The 20,429-nt window shown below is 38.8% G+C and overlaps 1 protein-coding gene across 4 annotated transcripts in view; it reads left to right on the top strand.

The window, feature by feature from the left end:
• The first annotated feature begins 1,725 nt into the window (after positions 1 to 1,725).
• LOC120351690 overlaps positions 1,726 to 20,429 on the top strand; it is a 53,153-nt gene continuing 34,449 nt past the window's right edge. For 2 of the 4 annotated variants that reach the window (XM_039429660.1, XM_039429659.1), the window contains exon 1: positions 1,726 to 1,903. In XM_039429660.1, coding sequence (XP_039285594.1) covers positions 1,899 to 1,903 — 5 coding nt within the window. In that variant the 5' untranslated portion in view covers positions 1,726 to 1,898. Of the gene's footprint in view, positions 1,951 to 20,429 lie in introns of all 4 variants that reach the window. The other 2 variants (XM_039429662.1, XM_039429661.1) reach the window with 2 other exon arrangements.

Raw genomic sequence — 20,429 nt, forward strand, 5'->3', positions numbered from 1 at the left:
GTGAAATTTTATCATATGCTGATGACACTACTTTACTATTCACCACTAACTCCTGGAACGACATGAAAAGAGTTAGTGAAAATGGTCTCAGTAAAATTAAGGCATACTTGGATCATCACACTTTGACATTAAACACCACAAAAAGTATTTATTTAACTTTCTCTCCAAATCAAACCGGCCAACCTAATCAATTCAACAATATTAAAATTCATTCACATACCTGTCTTAGTAACAGATTGGTGAACTGTGACTGCCCGATAATAGCGAGTGCTACAAAAACTAAATTCCTTGGCATAATTCTTGACCGCCATCTTAGATGGGATATACAGATAAATAGCTTATGTCGAAGATTGAGGTATCTAATTTTTAAATTTCACAATATTGGTATGCTAAAGAATAAAGATATTCCTTGTCTAGTTTATTTTGCTTATGCCCAATCAGTACTGCAATATGGTATAATAGCCTGGGGAGGAGCCAAAAACATCCATCTCAATAAATTATTCACCATACAAAAATTTTTAATCAAATCAATTACTTCCAAACCAAGACGTTACCCCAGCAGTGATCTTTTCAATGAGTTCGAAGTATTAACTGTCAGACAATTATATACAAAGAGTCTTCTCTTATATATAATAAAAAACAAAAATAACTTCAGACTTCGAGAGACTATGTATGATTTGAGACCATCTAGCATTACTTTTCAGAATGATCGTACAGTGTTGGACGTGTGCTGTAGGCAGTTTGTCTTTGTAGCTAAGAGACTACTGAATCATATACCTTTTGATTTTGTAAATTTCAGATTAAACAGTAGAACTAGGCATGAATTGGATAAATGTATTGTAGCATTCAAGCTCAATGAAAAACTATTTTGATACAAGTAAAATTCATTTACTATAAATCCTATACTTTCTGCATTGATCAAAGATTTTCTCCTTCCAAAGTTATAATAACCTTTAGAAATAACAAAGATCAAACTTTTTTGTAACTATTGAATAATGTATTCTTTTGTAGTGAATACCTTTCCCTCTTATTTTCAATGTTTTTTGAACTGATTCATGAATTAAACTACGTGATTTTCCATTTCTTTTTATATTGTATATAAATTTCAATATGCTAAGCATAGTGGATACTGTTTACAAAAATTATATGCTATGATTATCATCATTTTATAATCATGAGTTGTGCTGCTGTTCAATATTTGTAATTTATATTTTGTACATTTATATTTTCACGAATTATTGCAATTAACTTTAACTGTCTGTATATTTAATATTAATTCCTTTCATTTTATAGAGTAGTTTTTCAACATCCTGTTTCCCTCGATATTGTTATTATGTTATTTATAGCGACTCATTCCTGCGCTCAGGTTAAACCTTTGCAGGGATTTTTTCTTCTCAATGTGTCTTGTAAATTGTCATATGAGGATTAGGTTAGACAAGTTTTGTGAAAATGTTGTATTTTATACTGTAAATTTGTTTTTTGAAGAATAAATGATTTTGATTTGATTTGATTTTGGATAGCAGCCTCTGCGCTTCGCGCTCCGGCTGGGAGGCGGGCTTTGCCTGCCCAATCGCCTTTTATGACTGTATAGGGTTGGATAGCAGCCTCCGCGCTTCGCGCTCTGGCTGGGAGGCGGGCTTAGCCTGCCCAATCGCCTTTTATGACTGTTTAGGGTTGGATCAGTTGCGATTGAGAGCTCAGAGTGAACGGTTGTATTTTTGTCGAGCGGCCTTATCTTCATGATAACTGTCATCGTCTGTTAAGCGTGCCGTCTCATACACGATCGTCTCCTATTATTTTGTATTACTCCTGAATATGAATTACAATTTCGTGATTGCCATGACTGATAAGTGTTCCAAGTGTGAGGCTACTTCCAACAATACGAAAGATGTTCTAGAATGCTGTGAGTGTAGGAATTTCTATCATCCAACATGCACCAAAGTTCGTACGGTAGATAACTTCAGAAAACTATAATAATTCGTTTATTTCACTGCATTTTTACAATAATTCGTAATACAAATACATACATTAAACATAATGGTTGAACATTACAATTGGTAATACAAATACATACCTTAAGCATAATAATTGAACATAGATAATAATATTAAGCATGTAACAGAAAAAAACACAGTGCATCCCTCTTTAGGCTAAACCTGTTTTGAGGGATGTCTCGCTCTCTAGTTGAGTCAACTTAATTATAATACAATAACAATTTTGAGGTATCAAACAATAAAGTGAATTTTATACAATAATCAGTGTGCTTTTCACAAGATGGGATTATGAATCTTTAACAATACATTACATTTGAATGAAGACAGCAAAGAAATGTAAATAATATTACACCTCTATTAAACGTTTTTATTCATAGAAGCGATTAAGTCTATTCTTAAACAAATTGTAACTGGGTGCATCTGATATATTGATTTCAGTTTATTGAAAAGTCGTGGTCCCTTAGCAAAAGAATGTAAGGAGGCCACTCTACTTCTTGTAAAGGGTTCTTTTAATTTATTAGCAAGATTTCGACGAGTGGAATATACATGTTCATCCATAACTGGAAACTCTGAACGTCTTAAATACACAAACTTCAAAAGATTTATTTCAAATAGGGTATCAACACTAAAAACGCCAAATTCTCTATACAATACTTCGGTTGGATATCTTATGGGTCTCTTTAAACATATTTTTATTATTCTTTTATAAAGAATTATGAGAGGTTGCAAAATTGAACTCCCACAACTTCCCCAGGATACAATACCATAGCAGATAATTGACTGTATCAGTGCCAAAAATACCATTCTCAATTGATAGATAGGAAGGACATTCCTTAATTGAACGAATTTATAAATTAATTTTCTAAGTTTTGAACAGATGTATGAAATGTGCGAGCTCCACCGTAAATGTACATCCAATACTACACCTAAGTATTTTATTTCATTTTCTTTCTCTAATGTAGGACATCCACAGCTGTAGTATGGACTGTCACAATTTATATTATGTGATACTAGTTTACAGTCAGTATTATTGGGAGGCAATCCAGAGGACGACAATGAAAAGGGAAGAAATCTAGTTTTTTGAATATTCAAATGTAGGAGACTATTCTTTAACCAGGACTTGATAACATCAAAGCATTTATTAGCTCTCTGGAAGGTGATTGGCCAAGTTTCCCCCCAAACTATAGCAACTGTGTCATCCGCAAAAGAGTACAAGGAGCAATTCCCTAGATTTATATTTAATAAATCATTTATGTATATTAAGAACAAAACTGGCCCAAGCACTGTTCCTTGTGGAACTCCAATATTCACATTTAATAGTCCACTTGTCTTTTTATCAAGCCTAACTTTTTTTCTTCTACAATTTAAATATGACTCAAAGAATGACAATGCGATACCTCTTATTCCTATTGCTTCCATTTTATCCATTAGAATTCTATGGTCAACTGTGTCAAATGCTTTTTGTAAATCCAGAAATATTCCTAAGCATTTGTCCCCATTATCTAATTTGCTCAAAATTTCTCTTGTTACTCTAAAAATTGCATCGGATGTACTCATACCTTTTCGAAATCCATATTGATTACTGAACAAAATGTTGTGTTTTTCCAAATAGGATACCAGCCTCGACTTTACACACTTTTCAATTACTTTGGATATACTTGAGAGTAGGGAGATAGGACGATAGTTACCAAGTTCAGTCCTACTACCACCCTTATAGAGAGGAATAACTGTAGCTATTTTCATTTCATCTGGAAAATACCCCTGTTGGAAGCAAAGATTTATAATATGCTTCAACGGGTCACATATTGCTGAAGAATTTTCTATCAGACATTTTGAATAGATTCCATCTATTCCCGGAGCAGTACCTTTTTTAAGCCCCAATATGTTATTTCTCACCTCACAGGCTGGATAAAAGAAAAACGACCTACAAAATGATCTATCGACCTTATACTGGATATGATTTGAATTTGAACCTGTCTCTTTGACCCTATTCCAAATTTTCTGTCCAACATCAATGGAAAAATTATTAAACTCTTCAGCCATTTGTTCACTTCCAGTGGATTTTACTACTCTACCATCAGGTATATTAATTTCTTGAATAACATTCTGGTCTCGAGATTTGGAGTCAGTAGCGTCATTTATAGTTTTCCACACCTTTTTCAAGTCCTTACCGCAATTTACAAACTCATTTCTAAAGAAAATCTCCTTTGCAGAACGTATCAGTGCCTTCAAAATAGTGTTGTATTTCTTATAATAACGAACATTAATCGTGTTAAACGGCTGCTCCCTTATTTTAAGTGACATATTATTCCTTTTCCTGATACATTTCAATAACCCTTTAGTTATCCAAGGTTTCAATCATTTCTTTCTATTACTACTTTTCTGCTTCGAAGATGAACACGAATTAAAAACATCTACTATTTTATCATAGAATCTGCTAAAAGCTACTTTAGCATCCTTTTCATAATAGACTCCATCCCATGACACTTCTTTAATTTTAATTTTAACAGGAGGTCGTCAAAAAATAATGCATCATACTGTACAGGCTTCTTATTAGGCTCTAAACTACTATTTTTTATAAACTGAATTCGCCCCATAATAGCTTCATGATCTGTTATAGAACAATTGTATATAGCTGGGTTCAATGTACATATCTTAGATTTGAGAAACAGATGATCAATACATGATTCACGATATAATTAATGTCTAGTGCAACCGTGTAAATAATTAGTATAACCATATTCCAAAAGCATATTCAAGTATTTATGACCTATTTGGGTTAGATCATTACCCATAATATCAATATTTGTATCTCCAATGAAGATTTTGTTTTCATAACAAGTTGTTTGACTAAGGAATATCTCCAAATCATCTAAAAAAGCCAAAGCATCGGTATCATTAGGTGATCTATACAATGCTGTACAGCAAAACTCTACGTCTCCATATGTTATTTTAAAATTTAAAGAATTAGTATTACCAATATTTATATCCAGAATATCTAATTTTATTCCATGTTTAACATAAATTACTATTCCATCAGATTTATTGAATTTTGTTGGTTTCACAACCTTATTATAATTGTTCAACTCGAAACCAGAATCTTGTGATAGCCACGTCTCAGTGAGAACCATTAAATCATATTGCGCATCAACACTAGATAAAAATAAACACAATTCATCGAAGTTCTTATTAATACTTTTTATGTTCAAATGAAAAACTTTTAACGATATTGAATGAAAAAACGTTGCTATCTCGTTTAAATTTTTTAAATTAATTGTTTCACATCTGTCTATAAGATCAAGATCCTCTACTAAATCGCAAATTTCCATTGAAAATTAAATAGAAATATGAGCTGAATAGAAAAAACCCGTTTTTGTTTTAAACCTAGATTTTCTTGAGGTCCATCTCATTTTTCACTTGTATAGGCTTCTCACCTTCCTCCTTTCTTACAAGAATCTTACCATCTCTTATCCAAACAAACTGATATCCTTTCTGGGTAGCAAGTTTTTTCGTTTCTCTGAACAGTTCCATTGTGGTGGGGGTGAGATGCTGATAAGCGCACACACGACCTTCAGCAAGAGACCGACACAGCGTCTTCGTAGAAATCCCCGCACCTCCATTATCTTCACTAGCAGCTTGTTTGAGATCGGCCAGCCAGTCTCCTTTGTCTTGTCTTCGAACGAATTTGAAGACAATCGGCTTGATTTGCTCTTTTCCCCGAGATGGTAGTCTATGTGCAGTACTCAGACCATTCGAAACAACAGGACTTTTAATAACAGAAGAAAGTTTATTGAAAAGTTCAAACACCGATTCACTTTTTGTTTCTGGAATACCCGTTACAACAACAATGTCTTTGCGCGTATATCCCTGCATTTCCGCCACTTCGCTTTTCAATTTTTCATTTTCTTGTTTAAGTGTCATGACTTCCTTATTTAATTTATTAACTTCTTCCTTATGTCTTAGTAGATCGTTTTTGAAAGAATCGAACTCATGAATTCTATAGAATGTTTCACTGATTGGAAATCTTCTTTGAATGTGGGTGACAGGGAAAGCTAGGGAAAAACGGGGAAAAAACTGGGTGCACGGAAAGCTACTTGGAAGTGCGATTCATGTAAGGAAAATTCTCCAGGTACTGACAGCATCTACACCGATTCCACTTTGACGGACACTATCAAAGACATTGTCACCCGGGTAATCAATGATAAATTTGATGAACTATCTGTTATTATTGCAACTCTAAAGTCGACAGTTGAAAGCTTAGAAGGTTCGTTGAAATCTATGCACGAGGAAAACAAATCAATTAAAGATAGGTTTGATAAACTAGAAATTGAAAATATCAAACTTTGCAGAGAAATTAAAGAAACCCAACAACACTCTCGCAAGGACAATTTGGAGATTGGAGATTTGGAGAAACGAAAAACGAAAACGTGTACTTTTTGCTTGAATCCGTTGCCAAAGCAATTGACACTCCATTCATAAGGGACCATATTTCGATTGCTCATAGCGTTCCCTCAGCTAAAAACAAAACAAATGTAATAGTGCGCTTTAATTCCAGATCGGCTAAAATCATTTGGAAAAGTGCGGCAAAGGCAAAAGGACACCTGAAAACTAGCGACCTGAACTGCAATCTCCCACTTAGTAACATCTTCCTAGATGATCATCTCACTGCTTACAATAAATTTCTATTAAATAAAGCTAAAGATCTGAAAAAGAACAATAGATTGGCATACGTATGGGTTGAAGACACGAAGATTCCAATTCGAAAACAGCAAGACTCTCCAGTGAAACGAATTTCGAGTGAAGATTACCTTAAACCATTCGAATAGGATAAACATAGTTTTCAAGTAACTGTCTCCAACAGAGGTTTCAAGTGAATTGCTGAAAATGTGACGATATGTGTTAACGAGATAACTGAACGCTGTATTTCTTTCATAAACTTCACTCTTCTCACTTTTTATGAACACTTCTAGTTTCTATCTTTATCTACTATTTTCTCTCTGTCTAAACTAATCTCTCTGACCTCTTTTCCTTCGTACTTTTTATCTATGGTATTGGTAAACAATTTTGATAATGAATTATTACAGGAGTCTTACGAAACTCATGAGATTGATAATGTTTTCGATTTTAATCCTCATAACTACATCGATGAATTAAATATAAATCTTTTCAATATTTGTCATATGAACATCAGAAGCATGAATAAGAATTTTGATGAATTTTCTTATATTATACAAAATTGTAAAACTGAATTTGACATTATCGTCCTTAGTGAGACCTGGAGTGATGAAAACAACTTTAATTACAATCTTAATGATTATTCTGTTCATAGCGCACCTGGCAAACTTAATAAATGTGACGGTATCTGTGTCTTTAGTAGGAATATGCATAAAATCAATCTTATAAACTTTGAAATACTTGAAGCTAACTCTTTAATACTCGATATGTCCTTACTGAATTATAATATTGAATTAACCATAGTAGCTATTTACAGATCACCTTCTTCGGATTTAAATATGTTTATCAAAAGTTTAAATGAATGTATTGATTACCTGAATGGGATTAAAAAACAAAACATAATTATAACTGGTGATTTAAACATAGATTTAAACCGTAACTCAAACGTTGTTAATAAAATACTTCAACTTACTTTCATCTAATGGCTTTAAATCATACACAAATAAACCTACACGAGTAGTTAATGGCTCACAATCTTGCTTAGATCATATTTTCTACAGAGATTCTTCAAATTATATTAATAATTCTATTGGCGCAATAATTAAAACAAGTATAAATGATCATTTTATAATCTGTTTGAGTTTGGGTATAGAAGAGACTGTAAAGAAACCACAATTGACAATGAGGAATTATGAAGAATTGATAAATTTCAGAGAATTAGCTACAAATTTGAATAATTACAACTGGTCTGATGTAGATTCCCTAATTGATTCGGATGTTGATGATGCCGTGGATCTCTTTGTTAATAAACTAACAACTGAAATAAAGGAAGTTACTTACATCAAAACTTTATCACACAAAATGAAACCTCTTAAACCCTGAATTACAACTGGTCTTATTACTTCCATAAGAAATCGTGACCACATGCATCAATTACTAAAAAAAACAACCTTTCAATATAATTCTCAAAACCCAATATATCAATTATAGAAACACTTTAAATAACATGATTGAGCAATGCAAGTATGACTACTACAATAACAAATTAAATCAGTGTAGAGGAAATTCTAAAAAAAACATGGGAATGCATAAATGAGTTATTGAATACCAAACGTGAAACAGGTATGCCTAACATAGATTCTGAAATTCTGAACCATCATTTCGCTCATATAGGACAATTGTATGCAGATGAATTGATAAATAATAGCCCTGTGAGCGACAGACAACATACCCATATTGACTCTACAGTTCCTTCATATAATTCCTTCTTTCTATCCAATACAGATGAAAATGAAATACTCCACACCCTAAATTCCTTAAAAGCTAGTTCTTCTCCCGGTATGGACACCCTAACTTCTACTTGTCTCAAAAAAATTTCTCCATTTATCACTGAACCTTTAAAAAAAAAATTCTTTTAAATTGGCTATTTTCCAAAACAATTCAAAGTAGCTAAAATCGTTCCTATTCATAAATCAGGTGATCCAACTAGTCCTACCAATTACCGACCAATTAGTTTACCCAATAATCTAGCGAAAGTTGTAGAAAAATTATTAAAAAATAGATTAGTGAGTTATTTGGACAAATTCAAAATTATTAATGTCAATCAGTATGGTTTTCAAGCTGGAAAATCAACAGAAGATGCTATATCTAAACTTTTGGAATTGGTAACAGATAACTTCAATAACAAAAATAAAATGCTATCAACTTTTCTAGACCTGGCCAAAGCCTTTGATACTATCTCTCAGTCCAGGCTCTTGAAAAAAATGGAACATCTAGAAATTAGGGGGTTACCGCTAAGATTATTCCATTCCTACCTGTCTGATAGGTTTCAAATACTCACGATTAATGATAAAACTAGTATTAAGAAGCTCTCCAAGTATGGTCTTCCACAGGAAACAGTTCTGTCTCCTATACTGTTTCAAATTTACATAAATGATCTACTTAAATTAAAAATAAGAAATTGTAACATCATATCATTTGCAGATGACACCCAGCTTGTTCCTTGTCTAACTGCATTGCTCTCAACTGTACTCCATCATGCGGACGTGATTTTATCACTTGCATGGTTGAATATTTCCACATATTATTAATGCCAAACTATAGTAGGAAAAGTATTTTATGTTTATTATTGCTTGATTGCTTGTTTGTATATTGATGATGGAAATAAAAATTCATTATTATTATCATTATTATAAACAGTCATAAAAGGCGATTGGGCAGGCAAAGCCCGCCCCCCAGCCAGAGCGCGAAGCGCGGAGGCTGCTATCCAACCCTATACAGTCATTAAAGGCGATTGGGCAGGTAAAGCCCGCCTCCCAGCCGGAGCGCGAAGCGCAGACGCTGCTATCCAACCCTAAACAGTCATAAAAGGCAATTGGGCAGGCAAAGCCCGCCTCCCAGCCGGAGCGCAAAGCGCGGAGGCTGCTATCCAACCCTAAACAGTCATAAGTGGCGATAGGGCAGGCAAAGCCCGCCTCCCAGCCGGAGTGCGAAGTGCGGAGGATGCTATCCAACCCTATCTTCTTCTTCTTCTCTATACTTATAAAAGGCTAAGCCCTGACAGACTGAAATCACACCACAGCCCAAAACACTGAGACTAAAAACTTGAAATTTTGCACTATTGTTCATGGTAGCCTGAAAACATCCACTAAGAAAGGATTTTCAGAAATTTGCCCCCCTGAGGGAGCTGGGGCCCCCCCAAAATTTTGTACTTTTTAACCGCTCATTGCACAGCAAAGTCATGAGGAACTTTTTTGTTCAGCTACGAAAAAAAATTAGATCTATGCAGAAAAATTCTGATCATAAGCACAGGGGGGTCCAGGAGATGGCATTTTTCGAAAATTTTTATGTAAAATCACACTACTGCTCAAACTAATTGTCCTACAGACTTGAAACTTTGCACAAATATTCTTCAAACATGCTAGTGTAACCGTCGCAGAACCCTTCAAGGCTACCCTTACAATCAAGGTCTTACAACTACCAAATCAATGAAAATTATACAAATGCAGGTAAAAAGATAAAATTTTATTAACCATCATAAACGTAAAAGTTCCAATTATTAGCAACACTACTGACATCTATTCGATATCCGTTACAGTAATCATCATAATTCAAATTCAAATCAAAATCTTTATTCTAATTGCTTTTCATATTTACTCTATAGTTACTATTCAGGACCTCACTAGGTACCTCCTCTAACAAAAGTTCACTTGAAATTAGTCATCAGAATAAGTTCTAATTCTTAATAAAATAAGTTAATATATAATTCCAGTATAACAATAATCAAAAGTCTCGAAAATGACAAACTCTAACCATACAAATTAACAATCAACTTCTGGTCCTAGAACCCCCATTATTACACTACTAGCTCTGGTCCTAGAACCCCCATTATCACACTACTAGCGGTAAATGATCAAAATAATAAAATCACTTTCATATCGATAAAACAACAGTATTTTGACTCAACAAATATATTTTTAAACAACGAAACCATGAAAATTAACAATAAACCTAACAGGACTGTTATCCTCAGTCTTCCCCTTCCAATCAATTCTGGACGCGCTCCATCAAATGGAATTTCATTAACATAACAATATTCAACTTCCTTGATTCTCAATAAGGTAAACCCAATTCTTAATCATATCATCAATCGTTATCAGTGAACCAAACAAAACATTAATCAATCACAAATCAAATCCCTTAAGCAATCAAATTCAGAATCAGAACATCAAATACAATTATCATTCCCTAAACTAAACATTAATCATCATTAAACCGAGCATCAATCAAAATTATTCCAAACATGAATCAAAATTTAATCCTATCGATAACTAAAAATTATTTCAATAATTAATCAAATTTATCATACCAAACAGTTGTCAAAATTCAATCTCCTTAATAACTGAACATTATTCCAATAATAAATCAAAATTATACCAAAATTTAATCTTATCAATAACCAAAAATTATTTCAATAATTAATCAAATTTATTCCAAACTTAAATCAACTACTAAACAAATTCCTTAAGCAGTCATCTACTTAATCAGAGCATCAATCATTAACATTAAACTCTAAGCAAAGCCGTAATCAAACATAAATCAAGTAATAATCATTTCATTAATAATCATTTCAAGAATAATCAACTAAAGAAGACGATGCTCACCATCCTTTGTTCAAACATTTCTTAAACCTCTATAGAAATCAAATGTAAAATTGCCATTTCTCTCTCCTCTCTTTCTCTCTCTCAGTAATTTCGAACAAACCATGAAAATAGACTTTGAAAGAGATAATATGAATAGATCTGTGAATTTTGAATAGGGGTAGTATGAGTGAATTTTTCTTGAATTGAGCAATTACTCACCAAAGTAAGCTATAAGAGTTAGACGGCTCCAGATAGAACTAGTCATGGCTGGCACTGCACTATGTCTGATTGATTTATTCAGATCGTAATTTCAATTAGCTGATCAAAATGTATTGCAACAGAGTTGCCGGTCACTGTCAGGATGCGCTCCTCCATCAAAACAATAGATGTAACCTAGCACCAACTGACAGTGACTGCGACGGAAGAGGTAGTGAGAGAGAAAGAGTGAGAGAGGAGGTTGCGCCGCTCTGCGCTTCCGTACACTAACACAAATACACTTTAATTGTACTCACACATTTACACTACCCCCTCCTTAAAGGAAGGTGGTGACTCTGGATTACTGGCTCCTCTCACTTGCACTGAGCACTTGATGTTCACTTGATGACACTTTGATGTTCTGCGATATCAGTCAGTGGTGGTACCCCTGGGATGGTCTGCAAAGCTGGTTGGTGGAGCGACCCCCTCAGGCCCAGGATTGCCCAATTCAGGCTCGGGGTTGCTCTGCTGTTGACTCCTCTGCCACAAGAACCGCCCCAGAACAGCCCCAAGCATGGTGATCCCCAGGATCACTAGGGCCGCCACCGCCAGAGACCCCATGGTCCAAGTCTGCTGTTTCTGCTCTGATAGTTGTGTCAGAGCCTGTTGTAGATGGTCAAGGGTTGTCTGTGCGTTGCCAGATGGACTTGGCCAGTAATGGCCCTCCTCACGTGTCTGCGTCATGGCCTCCTGGATGTCTTGAACGGTCGGTTGCGCCTCCCCTGCCTCCAAAACAAGCAGTGGTGGGATTGGGATCTCCACCACTCTCTTCATCAGTTCTGTCTGCCCACTGGATTTGGTGTTCGGGTACAGCTGATAGGTGTCAGTGGACACGGTGCACCCTGATGCCACTCTTAGCTCTCCACTGCCCTGGATGTTCATCTGGGTAACAGCGAAGGTATTGCCTTGTTGACAGCGGGACACCAGCTGCCGGCCCTACTTCAGGCTGTAGATCCAGCGGGTGTTCGGCTGGTCCAAGTACCAGGTGTCGGCAGGTCGGTTGATAACTGCAGTCTTGGGGCAAAGGCTCTCGGCAGCCCCAGCATCTCCCAGAAACAGGGCGCTCAGGCACGATGGTTCATGCCTCCGGAATACTGGCCTGGTGATGGGGCATATGGTGATGATGCCCTTGCGGCACAGGGTCACCTCATCCCCCAAAAGGACCGCATAATGCTCACGGTCTTGGCTGATCAGGAGGTGGTCAGGCTGCAGCACGTACTTCACGGCTAAACTGGAACTACCCGACATGATGGGGACTGACAATCCCCGGAAAAGTTCAAACCGCCGGCCAGTAGTTGACAAGGGCAAGTCTATTAGGATCTTGATCAGACCACCGATGGCCAACACACTAACTTCTGCAACATGGTAGAACGCGTACACACTTGACGGACTGGTATCAGCAATGGAATTCAGATCTTGGGGAGCTCACTTTGCACACATTCTAATAAATTGCTCAATTCGAGAGGAGAGATCAGGCTCACAGTAAATTTCCCTTGAGCAATATCCTCAATGGCTCGAAGGATATTCTTTAAGTCAAACAATGCTTTAATAGCTACTAATTCTAGATTGTTTACTACAGATGAAGAATTTACAAAATACTTAAATGTTTTTTCTAACAAATTCGTTTTGTTGAGTAGCCTTGAATACCATTGGATTACTTGGGTTGTCTCTTGTTCCACCCTTGATGCCAGGTTGTGAGCTGCTCGGCGTTGTTCCTTGTTTGACGAGACTCTTCCATGTTGGCCAGGCTACCCCAAAGGCCTTGCTACTTTGCTAATCCTCTTCACTTCCCCTTTCCTCTTCCATTCATGTTACAATTCTTATCTTACTCTATCTCTCACTCATTATTCTTGGACCTCCTTCAAGAGGTTTTGATGAACCATCCACTCGTTAGCTTGCAGAGGAACCCCCTACTCAGTTCAGAGGTCACTCTGCCTGCCTATGGATGTTTAGGTCATGGTCCTTGTGTGACTTCTCAGGGGGTAAGGAGACATTCGAGTTGATGCTTGTCCCCTCCCTTCAGGTTCATAGGTGGTGTCCCCAACTAACCGGTCAGGGGAGTCAGGGCTTGGCGGGAACAGATCCTCAAAAACATCCTCTTCTCCTTCCGCTTCTTCCACTTCTTCTTCTTCTTCTTCTCCTTCTTCTTCATCTTCTTCTTCTTCTTCTTCTTCTTCTTCTTCTTCTTCTTCTTCTTCTTCTTCTTCTTCTTCTTCTTCTTCTTCTTCTTCTTCTTCTTCTTCTTCTTCTTCTTCTTCTTCTTCCTTCTTCTTCGTCTTCTTCTTCTTCTTCTTCTTCTTCTCTCTTCTTCTTCTTCTTCTTCTTCTTCTTCTTCTTCTCTTCTTCTTCTCTTCTTCCTTCTTCTTCTTCTTCTTCTTCTTCTTCGTCTTCTTCTTCTTCCTTCTCTTTTCTTCTCTTCTTCTTCTTCTTCTCTTCTTCTTCTTCTTCTTCTTCTTCTTCTTCTTCTTTTCTTCTTCTTCTTCTTCTTCTCTCTTCTTCTTCTCTCTTCTTCTTCTTCTCTTCTTCTTCTTCTTCTTCTTCTTCTTCTTCTTCTTCTTCTCTTCTTCTTCTTCTTCTTCTTCTTCTTCTCTTCTTCTCTTCTTCTTCTCTCTTCTTCTTCTCTTCTTCTTCGTCTTCTTCTTCTTCTTCTTCTTTTCTCTTCTTCTTCTTCTTCTTCTTCTTCCTTCTTCTTCTTCTTCCTCTTCTTCTTCTTCTTCTTCTTCTTCTTCTTCTTCTTCTTCTTCTTCTTCTTCCTTCTTCTCTTCTTCTTCTCTTCTCTTTTCTTCTTCTTCTTCTTCTTCTTCTTCTCTTCTTCTTCTCTTCTTCTTCTCTTCTTCTTCTTCTTCTTCTTCTTCTTCTTCTCTACACCAAATCTGTCCCTTCTTCATCATCGTCTGGGGGTGAGTAATATATCTGTTCCTCTTGATCTTCCTTGGCAGGGTCATTCAGGGTTGTCTTTTCTGCCGGTAAATGTTGATCATTGTTGTCTTCTTTGGTTTCAATTGGTCATCCTCAACTTCCTGCTGGTCTGACCGAAGGCAGGGTTTCAGTCGGTTTACGTGAACATTCACCTGTCGCCCATCCGTCAAAGTCAACATGTAATTGACAGGCGACATCCGCTGGCTGACTCGGTAAGGCCTGTCCAGGGTCGATGGAACTTACTTGAATCTCCTGGTTTAATCGCTGGTTCATGTAGGTAAACCATATCTCCAACATTGAACTCCCGGTTTCTCCTTCCTTTGTTGGCCACCTCTGCTCGCTTGGTTGCTGCCTCAGTTGACTTCTTGGCGGCATTGTGGTAGGCTGTCTGGAGGCGGCGTTTGAGTATTCTCAGATGGTTCTCCACAGAGTGGCCTTGCAACTCTTCTGGAATGGGGATAGTGCCTGGTAGTATCATATCCCGTCCGTGCAAAAGGTAGTAGGGGGAGTACCTGGTGGAGGAATGAGGAACAGACCGGTAGGCCATGAGGGCATAGGGAAGCCATCTGTCCCAGTCTTGTCCATCACGTTTCACATAATGGGCCATGGACCCATTGAGGGTGCGATGAAGTCTCTCGACTTGGCCATTACCTTCTGGATGGTAGGCTGTGGTCTTGATTTTCTGGATTCCTAGCAGACAGCAGGTCTCAGTGAAGAGTACTGACAAGAAGTTTCTTCCTTGGTCACTCATAAGCCTGGTTGGGACTCCATGGCGTGCAACAATTTGAGTGACAAAAGCTGCTGCAATCGATTCCGCAGTCTGGTACGGAAGAGGTACTGCTTCAGCATACCTTGTAAAATGGTCGATGAAGCTGAGATAATAGTGGTTTCCACTATGGGTGGTAGGCAGTGGACCTACTATATCCATTGACACCATCTCCAAGGGATAGGTTGATTCATATGCTGGTACCAATGGTACCTTCAGAGCCCTCAGCGTTTTCCTCATGGCACATTCATGGCATGCGCCAACATGCTTCTGGACATCTTTCTGGAGCTCTGGCCAAAAATAACGGTGTTGAACATGTAGCAGTGTCCTCTCAACGCCAGGGTGCCCAGCCCATGGGGCATCATGACATAGCTGCAGAACACGAGTGCGGAGAGTCGATGGTGTGGCAAACTTCCATTGGGTAGAATCCCTTTTCCCAGCAGTCCACCATATCACCCCTCGTCTATTACTTCCTCGACCCTCCTTCACCAACCCCTGACACCAGGCATCCTTCAGTTGTTCACTTAGAATTTCTGGTTCCTCCAGAGTGTGCAAGGTGATAACAGCACGGCTCAGAGCATCTGCGTTGGTGTGCTTCTTTCCAGGTTTGTGTATTACATCATATTCAAACTCTTCCAACCGAAGGGCCCACCTGGTTAAACGGGAAGAGGGGTCACGCAGGCTAAGCATCCAGCGTAAGGCTGCATGGTCAGTTACCAGTGTAAATTTTCGTCCTAACAGGTAACAGTGGAACTGGCAAGTAGCCCATACAACTGCTAACAACTCCCTTTCAGTTGTGGAGTAGTTGCGCTCGGCGGCGTTGAGCTGGCGACTTGCATAAGCTACTGGTCGCTCTCCCTCCTCAGTTTGTTGTGACAGAACCGCCCCCACTGCAGTTCCAGAGGCATCTGTTGCCAGGATAAAAGGTCGTTCGAAGTCTGGAAATATGAGTACTTGGTCTGAACATAGGGCGTCTTTCAGATTCTGGAAAGCCTCCTCCTGGCTGGCTCCTCACTCAAAAGGTATCTTCTTCTTAGTCGGTTTGGTCAGTGGCTGTGCGACTCTAGCAAAATCTGGCACAAATCGCCGATAGTATCTGAAGAGCCCCAGCAGGCCACATACTTCCCTGATGTTAGTTGGACGTGGGAAGTTTCTCACTGCTTGGATTTTTTCTGGGTCGGCTCGAACACCCTTGGAAGTTACCAGATGTCCTAGATACTTTACAGAATCTTTGGCAAACTCACACTTTCCAAGATTGGCCTTCAAATTTGCTCTAGCAAACAGTTCCAGAACATGGGTCAACCTGACTGCATGTTGTTCAATGGTGCTACTAAACAGAACTACATCATCCAGGTAAACAAAACATTCAATACCCTTAATTTCAGCCAACAAGTTGTCCATGAGTCACTAAAATATGGCAGGGGCCACCGTCAGGCCAAAGGCCATCCGTTGATATTCAAAATGGCCTCCGACAGTGGTAAAAGCGGTCTTTTCCTTGTCTTCTGGAGCAATGCGCACCTGATGATAACCACTGTGCGGATCTAGGGTGGAAAAGTAGCGACTCCGTCCCAGGCTTTCTAAGGTCTCGTTGATCAAGGGTATAGGGTATGCATCTGTCTTTGTGACTTCATTCAAGGCTCGAAAATCTGTGCAGAAACGGTATTTGACTGTACCATCAGTGGTTTTCTTCCTCACCAACACCACAGGGGCACTCCAAGGGCTGGTTGAAGGCACAATCACTCCTTTGTCAAGCATCTCTGCAAGATGTTCCTCCACCACTGGTCGAAGGTGGTATGGTACCCGGTAGGGCCGTTTGCTGATTGGTCGATCTGAGGTCACAGGAATGCGATGCTCCACATTAATGCTGCAACCTTCTCTTCCAGGCTCTTCAAATACAGTAGCATATTTTCTTAGCACTTCTTCCAAAATTCTTGCATTTTTGACAGGTAGGTGTTTTAGTTTCTCTGTCAATTGAAGCTCAAGGTTCTCTTTTTCTTCCCTGCTGGTGACTGAAGCTATCTGACAACTCGGTTCTTCTTGTTGGATGTACTCTGCATTTCCAAGAGGTTGATTTCGGTGGATGGCCAATGGTGCAGTTGTTAGATTAACCACACCCACAAATGTCTGTCCTTTCCTTGATCGGTTTATGCTTCTACTAGCACGCAAACCTGAGGGCAGAGGTACAGGTTTAATCAACATTGTCTTCTCCTTGGAACTCCTGCTGAATTCGTACCTCCACCAACACTTCTGACTGGGCTGGTACAATGGTGTGGCAAACAGCATTCACTCCAAAGCTGAGTTCCTGATGATCATACTCTTCTTGTGTTGCTGGTGAGTCATCCAGGTCATTTGCTTCCGCTTCTGGTTTAAGTTGGTTAGAGCGCTTTCGATGTCTTCTTTGTTTCTTGTAATTTCGTGAATTAGTAGAAAGGGGCTCCGGGTCTGTTGAGCTGGCTGTAGTTTCCTTGCCTGGCTGTCCCAGGCTGTCTTGCTCTATTTGGCCCTTCTCAACTCTAGGCATTATTTCCACCTGGACTCCAACATCGCAAACAGAAAGAGTCTGAGTACAGCTGTCCTTCATTTCCCTTATACCTCTGGTATCCTTTACTGAGTTATATTCAATGTCGGCCCACCTCCGTGTGGTTGCTACCTGGACTCCTCTGAAGGTTACCGTTCCTTTGTCTGCATCAATTAGAGCCCCAAGTCTTTTCAGAAGATCCCAACCAATCAATCCATCTCCGGCTATATCCACAGCTGCTATTACAAAAGGGTGTCTAACTTGTAGCTGGGCTGCTGTACATTCCACCTCTTGAATGCCATGAATCCTTAGCGAGTTTCCAGTTACTCCTCTAGCCTACATGCCTCCTGCAGCTACCAGTACTCCTGGAATCGCTTCCTTCAGAACGCAGATCTCAGCCCCTGTATCCACTAGTAGAGACTTGGCCAAGCCCATGATTTTCATTGTTACATATAACCCACTCTGGATGGCCTTGATGCTGGGAACTCTCTTGACACTAGCTTCCGAATTTACTGGCTGGGAAGTGAGGCAACTCCCGGCCTCTCCTCGTTTGGGGAACCATGACTGTTGCTGCCATTAGTAGTTGTAGTACAGTTTATCTGGTTGCCGGGATTTGATCTTGGAGTCATTACTCATTTTGGGCAAGCATAGGACATATGTTGGGGATCGCCACATACAAAACAAAACCGGGGAGATCTCTGGTTTCCTCGCGATGACCGATTTCCTCCTGGTCTGTTTGGTCTGGGATTCTCATCTCGGCGGCTTGAGCAGTCTCTAGCAAAATGTCCTCTCCCACCACAAGTGTAGCAGGCTCCTGGTGTTCGGTTACTGCTAGCAAGAGATGATGCACCATTGGTTGGTCGGACGGGGAGTGCATTCACATGAGGTTCTTCTTCCCGTCTCTGGAAAGGCTGATGTAACAGGGCGAAAACATTGGCAGGTTGGCTGCTGGTGGCTTGGTTCACTCTCTCAGCTACCACGATGGCAGCTTCCAGATCTCGAGGTGGATGTATCTGCCGGGTCATGGCAGCTGCACCCTGAAGGCCCCTTATGAAGGCAGCCAAAACTGTGCACGTGCCCAATCTGCTTCTCCCGGGTTAGATGGTATTGGAATTGCCTTCAAACCCAACTCAAGGCACCAATCAGCAAATGCCCGTGGACTCTCACCCCATTGTTGTTGGAGACTACTCAGCGCCAGCAGCCATCTTTCTGGGTCCAGGGTTTTCTCAAATCTTTTGAGCAGGATTCTCTCATAATCCGCAAAGGTGACACTTTCTGCAGACAACTCTGGATGAATTTCAAGACATGCAGCAGCTGCGCCAGTTGTTTTCAGCCTGCAGATGAGCCGTTGGTCTTTATCCTCCCAATTACCAGTCTGAGCAACCAACTTGATATTCTGTAGAAATTCTTTGACAGTCGGATTTCTAGCTTCCCCTGAGAAGGTCTTGATAAGGGATTGCAGACCCAGATCCTTTCTGGTAGATGTGGACGTCATTACGGGCCGAGAAGACAATGCCATCCGGACTTCCTCTAGCTCCCTGGTCAATCTGGCTCTCTCCTGTTCATTCCGCTGAGCCTGGTCTAGAAGCTCCTGGGCCTGCTGTACACGTAGTTCTTCCATTTCGAGAAACGGACGGTTGTTCACAGGATCCCCGTTGTTCTCGCCAAGTTCTGCGTTGTTTGCTGCAGGTTCTCCGTTGACAGACATTCTTGCAGTCTATCCCACCGCTGCCACCAATGTAACCATCGCAGAACCCTTCAAGGCTACCCTTACAATCAAAGTCTTACAACTACTAAATCAATAGATGCAGGTAAAAAGATAAAATTTTTATTAACCATTATAAATGTAAAAGTTCCAATTATTAGCAACACTACTGACATCTATTCGATATCCGCTACAGTAATCATCATAATTGCAAATTCAAATCAAAATCTATATTTTAATTGCTTTTCATATTTCTAGTTTGTAAAGTCTTTAATTACTATTCAGGACCTCACTAGGTACCTCCTCTAACAAAAGTTCACTTGAAATTAGTCATCATCAGAATAAGTTCTAATTCTTAATAAAATAAGTAGATATATAATTCCAGTATAACAATAATCAAAAGACTCGAAAATGACAAACTCTAACCATACAAATTAACAATCAACTTCAGGTCCTAGAACCCCTATTATTACACTACTAGCTCTAGTCCTAGAACCCCCATTATTACACTACTAGCGGTAAATAATCAAAATAATAAAATCACTTTCATATCGATAAAACAACAGTATTTTGACTCAACAAAAATATTTTTAAACAAGGAAACCATGAAAATTAACAATTAACCTAACAGGACTGTTATCCTCAGTCTTTGCCTTCCAATCAATTCTGGACGAGCTCCATCAAATGGAATTTTATTAACATAACAATATTCAACTTCCTTAATTCTCAATAAGGTAAACCCAATTCTTAATCATATCATCAATCGTTATCAGTGAACTAAACAAAACATTAATCAATCACGAATCAAATCCCTTAAGCAATCAAATTCAGAATCAGAACATCAAATACAATTATTATTCCCTAAACTAAACATTAATCATCATTAAACCGAGCATCAATCAAATTATTCCAAACATGAATCAAAATTTAATCCTATCGATAACTAAAAATTATT

This window comes from Nilaparvata lugens, chromosome 5, assembly GCF_014356525.2.
Source record: "Nilaparvata lugens isolate BPH chromosome 5, ASM1435652v1, whole genome shotgun sequence".
NCBI classification, from domain to species: Eukaryota; Metazoa; Arthropoda; class Insecta; order Hemiptera; family Delphacidae; genus Nilaparvata; species Nilaparvata lugens.